We start from the raw sequence: 8740 nt of genomic DNA, 5'->3' as shown, positions 1-8740 counted from the left end.
GCCAAATTTTGCTCCTACCTTGAAATATTTGCTCAAGAAAAGCTTATCATGACATGCATGAAACATTAAATACAGTACTGCATCATCTGACAAAATCCATACATTTTTCAATTCCAGGTGATTAAAAATTCACATAAGATGCATTGGTTGCAATGAAGTTGAATGTGGAAGAAGCAAAATTGATGGCAAAGAACTTTTATGTCTTTGAAGAATTACGATATCATTTAAAAGAATAAGAGTAGCAATCTAGTAAAAGAAGCCACATCTGTCTTCAACATGAGACTTTTCCAATTATGTATAGTTACTTTGTACAAAATACTATTTTAGATAAACTTGATTTTAAGTCATTCACTGATATTTTACCAAAAGACAAAAAGAAAAATTCAAAGGCATAATGTAAAATTCAAAAATTTGTCAAGTTGTTTGAACCTAGAAAAAATTAGTATAGGTAACTGTAATTTGTAAGGACACAAAAGAAAAGTAGTGCAAGAAGGTTAGCATTTTGAGAATTAATAAGTTCTTGACATACATTACACAAGGCCATAATATTATAAATAATGTCTGTATAATAACAATTATACAACATGCTAAATATCTTCACCTACATTATAATTATTTAAACAGGTTTGCCTTCATGCAGTAATAAGAAAAGTGTTATGTCAGAGAAACCAATGCACTTGATTTAAGAAATAGTATTTTAATGGGAAATTTATGTAGTTCTGTTCAGTAGTAGATCCATGGTTGTCAATAACAATCCAGTTTCTAATATCTTGGCTTAAAACAGAATCAGCAACATGATTATAGAATTTCTGAATTTCGTTCTTTTGCTCTCCTAGTTCAAGATATTTTCCTCATAAGTTCTCAGTAGATTTATCAGAATATCATAATACTTTATAAGACACCCAGAATCAATCCTACCAAAAAAAACTCAAAACAATTACATACCTACTTATAATATATTTCCAGTCGACTTAAGTCGTAGGGGTAAGCTAACTTTTTCTAACTCCTTTTTCGACATTTCAACTAAGATTTACCCATCTATTCAAGAAAGACAGTTGCACCAAGCTGTTCACAAACAGTCAAAAACACAAGTAATGCGCATGGGATTATGCATTAAAGCTTAACAACACGTTAACAGTGTAAAGATTGCCGTTTGATATTTATTTCTAATATAGCTAAAGCATTACTTGACAAAATATACGTTATTTTACAGTAGATTTACCTCATTTAAATGTGTGTGTTTATTTCACAAAAATCTTAAGCATTATTTTCAATATTTTATGCTTACGGCATCGTGGTTGTTTTCGCTGGTTGTCATTACTATGAGCAGTAATAGAGATCCGTTTCGGGAGGGAGCGAATGTTAAAAATTTTTCTCAAAGTGGAAGTTTTGACAACCAAAATCCGCCATTACCGCCATGTTTTTGACCACGAGGCCCAGGCCCCTTTGCCCCTCCAGGTCTTTTAGAGCTCAATGGTTATGACACAACAATTTCCTTCAATGTACGTGCAAAGTTGATATTAACAATAAAATTGCTGTTTGAAATAATAGAGTTATATTTATATAATTTTATACTGGAGACAGCTTGGGGGAATTGTTGCGAGTTTGGTTCAATATAGCTGCGAAATAAATTGTTTTAAGAATGGTCAACGGCGAAATACAGCTTGTAACAAATTTTACTGCATCAAAAATATGTACACAAAATATAGCTATATTTGAAAATGATCCGTATCGAGTGCCACGTTTTAAAGGTTTCTTTGTAAGTCGTGTATGAATAAATTACTTAATTCAATTGAGTGCTGAGACTGAATGTGAAAACAAGAATACATAGCTCTCACTTGTAGACAGGAATACAGTTGGGTTGAATTTTAGGCATAGAAATTTATATAATTTGTAAATTTGTTATGTTTATACAACAAAATATCAAATAAGTAAACAACAGGATGTGTAATCAACTACAAATTTGACACATATAATGCAATATTTTCAGTTTAAATTTGTAGACAAACTCTTGTGTCTGTAGTTCCTTATAAATAGTAAAATTGATTTTCATACTAAAGACAACAGAAATTTTCTCGTGCTAGTTGATTTACATCAAGGTTTGACACTATATACAATAAAATGGTGGCGCAAAATTCGTCATTTAAACTTCGCATAGTCAAGCAGAACTTGTAATAGTGCAAATTCATTGAACGAAACTTCGAGCATGAAAAGACTACTGTCTAAATCTCAAATAATTAAACTCTTTTATTATCAGCTGAAACCATCCTATTCTTCATGAATACTTAACATGAAATTACGTGCATGCATCATCGATAGTTGGCAATAAATTATTGAAATACAGTCGACCCAAGTACATAAAAAGAGCTTTCATGATCTTGTCCTCACTCCAAGCTTGTGGATATCAATCACATATCACAAAATGGCGAAATATACTTTTGCGTTGGTCGTAATTTTTTGTATTGGTGTTATTATTGAAGGGTAAGTCATCATATTTTAAGTTCAATTTTGGGATTTTTCACTAACTTTCGTTGAACGCCGTCAATGTGTCTATGAGGTTTTACGGCATATCTTAACGAGTAAATAAACATCAAGCCGTTTTCAGTTAGCTGCACTATGTTAAGTCATCAATCTATTTACAAGTTTGTTTTAAAACAATTTCATCTTTTGGCTATATTAAATCAACGATTAGAGGAATATTATGTCGTAATGGATATAGTAATAAAGAAAGTATATGTATTGATCTCATTTCCTTCATTATTTCCATAGAGCAAATTTAACAAGTGAAAAAGAAATTAATTTCAAAGATAATTTCTCATCGCTCAACTTTGACATGAAACGCACTTTGAAAGTTGTTCAAAGAAATGTAACATTAAAGACACAAATTGCATTAATAAAAGGGCAAATAAAGACACTGAAAAAATATCACAAAAATCTACAAACACAAAAAAAGCACCTTCAAGCATTTAAGATTGCGCTTCATTCCAAAATCAACAAGACACATGTACAAACGTACAAATTAGTAAAATTGCAAAAACAAATTAAGAACATTGAAGTTAAAATGATTAATTTGTCATTACAAATGAAAACAATCGATGTGAAAGTAGCAACAATTCAAGCACAGCTAAAAAAACTAGAAAAACAACTGAAAGCTCTTTACAAAGAAAATAGAAAACTCACAGGAAAATCACTAAAAAGTAAGAATGATTTTGAGATATTAAAAGTGACATTTAACAACATATTATTTCATGGCAGAATTCTTTTATTTACATTACCAGGGAAAGATTGTGCTGATCTTTACAAAAAAGGTGAAAAAAAGAACGGAGTTTATCAAATTAACCCTGATGGTCAGGGTTACTTTAAGGTTTTCTGTGATATGAAGTCATCTGGTGGAGGTTGGACTGTGTTTCAACGACGTCAAGATGGAAGTGTAAACTTCTATCGAGGTTGGAAAGACTATAAAAAAGGTTTTGGTGATCTGAAAGGCGAATTCTGGCTTGGATTGGATAAAATATACCGACTAACATCAGCAAGGCGAAATAAACTTCGTGTAGACCTGGGAGACTGGTCAGGAAACAAAGCATATGCTGAATATGATTATTTTGCTGTAAAGAATGAAAATAAAAAGTATCAATTAAGCATTGGTAAATATTCTGGTAAGTTGATACGTAAATGTAAATGTTTGGGGGAAAAGTATTTTGATATATGCAATATTCTAGAATGATTTGAGTGATTGTAGTTTGCGACGGGGTATTCTGCAAGTATTGAAAAAAATAGTTAGTAACGGTTGGTTTCGAACTAAAGCCTTTTTTGTTAATAAAAATATAATTAATTTTGAACTTAAAAACTAACCGAAAATATTATCATCAATAGTAAATGCAAATTCAATTCCAGCTTTGAAAAATTAGGTAATGATAACCCAGCACCTGAACAACATGTAGCTAATAAACACGACTAAATTATTTGGTACATAAGAAAGAATCTATACTGTCAATACCATTGTCTAATGATCATTTATTGAAATCTTTTTTATAAAATGCAAGCATTCAAGTAAGCCCCTAGTAAATAATTGTAAATGCAAGTTTCAATGCCTAAATGATATAAACATTATAACTTGTTCTTACATATAAAAGTTTTTTATGAACTTATAACAACAACCTAAAACATAACAGAAATTTATTTAAGTTTAAATGGAGAATTCACATTTATAAGCATGAAACACAAATATAACAATTAAGCCTCGGAAAATACCGAGGTACGCCATTAAGTAAGGTTTGTTTTATACGTCAAACTTTACATACACCGAACAGAGCCCTCTATTTGTAAGTGTTGGGACATGTATTGTTCTCTGGTCTGCGAACGTTGACTGGACAATATCGATCACATGATTAATTTCCGCCATTTTCGCTCCTAATTTTGAAATTTCAACTAGTGTTTATATGGCGATTACTACAAGTTTGTTTATATTTTGAGAAAATATTTTGATTTTTTGGAGGTATGGCTAAAATACTTGATTATTTGATAGCTAAAACATGTAACTGCATATCGCCAGAATCAAGGATCGGGAAAAAAGAAAGAAATGGCTTTACGATAGACTGGATTGTGCGTAGTGACCATTGTGTCTAACTGATCTTTATCTAAAGGTTTATTTACGAAGATTGTTTTCGAGTAAAAAATCATTGGAAATATTTGTCCTAATGCTAACGATTCAATAGTTTTCAACCATACAAAGCCTGTTCTTTATAGAGAGATTATGACTTATCATTATGTTCGGAAATGACTCTAATTTACAAGTTCTTAACCACTTCAAGAGATAATAATTGCTAATCCAATATGCTAAAATAATATACTTTCGAATATTGTATTTTGCATGTTTAGGACATCCTTTGAAAGTATAGTATCAGTAATCATGAATAAAATTTTACTGAAACAGCTGAGTAAAATTATATTACTGGTAATGAAATACACATTCTGACTGTACTTTAAACCAGAGCATGTTTAATTTGTATATCAATGATTTGTTCTGGTCTTTAAGTAATCAATGATTTGGAGTGGTCTTTGGTCTTTATAATTTGGAAAAACATGCAGAAGTTTTGTCATTACTCAAGTTATTAAATTTTAAAGCTAGATTAAAAGTTGGATCAGACTCATATGCAATATCAAAGTCTGTACAAACAGTAACATTTGTAGCAAACAAGACTGTTCTTCAACAGCAAAATTGTTTTATAATACCCAAACATAATTTCATTTTCAACAAATGCTTCACCAAATAGAAGCCTATACCTTTCTGCATTCAAGTTAAACTTTAACTATACTCACGGTTTCACAAGCAATAAAGAAATCAACAACTTCACATTAGATTAATAGAATATAAGAGCCACTGCATCTAACAAATATTTTAAATTCATAATTTTCCAGCCAAAAACCTTTGTTATCTGTCTGCATTAAATTTTCATGCCTGGACTACATTGCAAAATATGTACTACCTAAACAAAATTTCATGACTACAGTGCTTCAAAACTAAACTTTATCCAACTATGGATAAAAATGATTCAATGGTAGGCACAGTTTAAGTCAAAATAAATTGTAGCAGCTCAATTGTAAATTCAAAATACTTTTTGTTTTAGAATAAGATTATTTGTAATGACTTTCTAAAGAATATGTTTTTACCAGTTAAGTCGCCTGCACGGTTTCCAAAAGTATATATAACCAAAAATGAGCTGCAGTGATTTATTTTTACATACCTTATACCTGCCAAAGCATTGATTCAAATCTGGAGATAAGTGTAGTAACGTGTTTTCCTGGCCAAGCATATGCAACCAAAATGTCGAGTATTTTCTTTATCGCTGGTAAATTATAAGCAATGAAAACAAATATCTTGGTGCTGTTGGTGAAAACTGCAAGAATATACGTTCACATACGTAAAAACGTCTAGCAGTGGGTCACGATAGTTTCAAAGCACGAACTAGTCAACGGGGAATGTAGCTCAAATCTGTGAAATTGAATTTGGTTTGCAGTAATTATTCACAAAAACGCGAAAATCTTGATTGTGGTTTCCAATATATTTAAAATTTCATTGAACCATGCGGAATTGCTTTATTCTTTTGCTCATTTAGCCAATTTCACACAGTTTTATTATAAGTTTAATTTGCAAGTAGTCACGAAAATGGCGGCTCCGCGCTCGCCCCAGACCCGTTGTCCTAGCTCTTACAAATAGAGGGCTCTGGCACCAAAAGCAATAAAAACAAAAGAAAATGAGATAAAATTCCTCGTTGAATTCAGCTCATGTCAAATGCGACGTATGAAACCGGCCTAAGTAAACAAATTTTGAAAATGTATAAAACAATAAGAATCAGTCCAGGTACCAATTGAGATCAATGTGAATAGACTGAATGCAGAAAAACTTCAGGGCAATGAAGGTGGGGTGAAAGAAAGTTAAAAAGCAGGGGCGGATCTAGGATTTTTTAAACATCAGTCATAAAACACAGGTTATAGTACACAGCTTCTCATGTAATCAATGTTAGTTTTCTCATATCTTAAACAATATGTAGTATAACTGTCCAATGATTGAATGATCAATGATCATAAACTGAAAAGCCCAATTATTTGTTTATGATAAAGTAAATAATAGTATGGCGACTTATGGCTACAGATTTTTTTGTCCATTGAAATATATTTGCAGGAATGTAGGATTTCGCTGTCATATAACGGCCACGATTCCCCAAGCACTAAAAAAATCATAGCTAAAAGTCCTTCGTCAACAACAATTTTAGAAGCATCAATCTGCTTACCATACGCCATATTGACATAAATCGCATCACACACTCGCATAAATTGACTTTGATATATTACATTCATGCATACACTTCACTTGTCCTTTACTTACGATTTTGGATGTAAATTTCTGCTGATAAAACTCAAAACAATGTTGGCTTTCTTTTGAACATCAATGACTAAAATGTCGCTCGCGAGATCGTCTTTGCCAAGCGTTTACAATTTATCCATAAATTTTTCACCCTTTTGAAAAAATTCACGGTTTGGACAGCAGCATTTATGTCAATATATGAATTTGTAAAAGATTTCGATAAATTACATCTGATTGTAGTTTAGTTTCTATCAAGCTTATAAAAATTACTATGAAACGATTAAACATTCAATTCAGACAGTGAGCTTGACTATGTTAGTTCAGTTGGCTATCAGTCGAAATCCGTCAAACCAATCACAATAAAACAAAAATTCAAATGAACCAATTGGAGTCCCTTATACGTCCGGCCATCCCTATTATCAGTCGAGACCATTCCAGACTGTCCACTGATCTCGCCATTGACCAATAAAATAAACGTTTTTTGGCGTTCATAGACTCCTTTATCCGTCAAACCAGTCTAGCCACCCCGCTTATCAGTCGGTTATTCCAGGTCAATTAAAATTCAACTGATCTGGTTACCAACGAGATATTCATTGGATTAGTCAATAGTTTTCAATAATAAATAAAGCTGAATTTTTATCACGAAGTAAATGCGATAATAAAGTAAGAATAATTAATGAACTTTTAATTAATATGAATAGGTAATTTTTGAATTTCAAACATCAGTCGCGCGACGGATTTGACATACTCTAGATCCGCCCCTGTTAAAAAGCCTTCATGACATGTAGCTAAGTCGTAGACAACTTTCACTTTTGCAGTTTATTTAATTTCGAGAAGGATAAATGGTTTAATAAATTAGCAACAACTTTCATGCTAGCGAGTACATTATGCATGATTGTGATTGGACCTTCCGCCACCATTAACAGTAAAGTTCGATTTTAGCTTTGTATAAAACTTAATAATGAGCATGGGACTGAATATATCTAATGAAAACTCAGGATTGTAATATGCTTGGGTATTCATACCACTTCTATTTTTACTCTATAAATTAAATGAAAAAACCAATTGACATTCTCATAAAAGCCTCCTAAACAAATGACCATTAAAAAATCTCTTGAAATCTTCTACTAACGACATAAAACACGTGTTGGGTATTTTCAGCAATTCTTAAGGAGAATTTTAAGATAACATTGGCTAAACGACGTAAAATTTTTCTGACGAAAATTACTTTTCTTAGGAAATGCTGGAGATTCATTATCTTATCACAAAGACATGGCGTTTTCAACCAAAGATTCAGATAATGATACATATAACGGAAACTGCGCCATTGCCCGCAGGGGTGCTTGGTGGTATAAGAGATGTGCTTATTCCAACCTAAATGGACACTACTATAAAAGAGCATACAGCAGTTGGAGTGGTGTGGTTTGGTATCATTGGAAAAACACTAAATCCTTAAAGTTTACTGAGATGAAAATGAAAACAATAAAGAATTTTTAAATATTGGGTTTCTTAACTTTGATGAATATATCTTATGAAACTTCGCATAATATTGATATTTGATAATAACTCTTTTAATAGAACCTTTACAATCATCATTCATTTAAAAGAGAGTGGAAAAAATTGTTGAAAAATGCTGTGGTAAAATAAGAAATTTATATTTTTCCCTAAATGATGGCAGATTTAATGATATAGTTTGGCAGTGACGTCTTTTCTTTCATTTCTTTGACGTTTGTGGTGAAAGTTAATTGCAAAAAATTTTGTTGTTTTTTGCTGGTTCTCACGCCATCTTGGATTTATCATGCATGTCATGCGACTATCTGATATATTATCTGGTTTCTCATGAAGCAATCTTGTTCCCGCCAAAGAAAATGGTTG

At 31.7% G+C, this 8740-nt stretch overlaps 1 protein-coding gene across 1 annotated transcript; it reads left to right on the top strand.

The window, feature by feature from the left end:
• Positions 1-3271: 3271 nt before the first annotated feature.
• LOC124454913 (angiopoietin-related protein 7-like) lies at positions 3272-8511 on the top strand (the record flags this gene model as incomplete). The annotated part of the gene is made up of 2 exons (XM_047005666.1): positions 3272-3656; positions 8103-8511. Coding segments are annotated over 2 exons (645 nt in total), but the record flags the coding sequence as incomplete, so codon positions are not given.
• Between the last annotated feature and the right edge of the window lie 229 nt (positions 8512-8740).

Source organism: Xenia sp. Carnegie-2017, unplaced genomic scaffold (assembly GCF_021976095.1).
Source record: "Xenia sp. Carnegie-2017 unplaced genomic scaffold, XeniaSp_v1 HiC_scaffold_3, whole genome shotgun sequence".
Taxonomy (NCBI): domain Eukaryota; kingdom Metazoa; phylum Cnidaria; class Anthozoa; order Malacalcyonacea; family Xeniidae; genus Xenia; species Xenia sp. Carnegie-2017.
The sequence above is the reverse complement of the archived record's forward strand: the minus strand, read 5'-3'. Positions and strand labels throughout refer to the sequence as shown.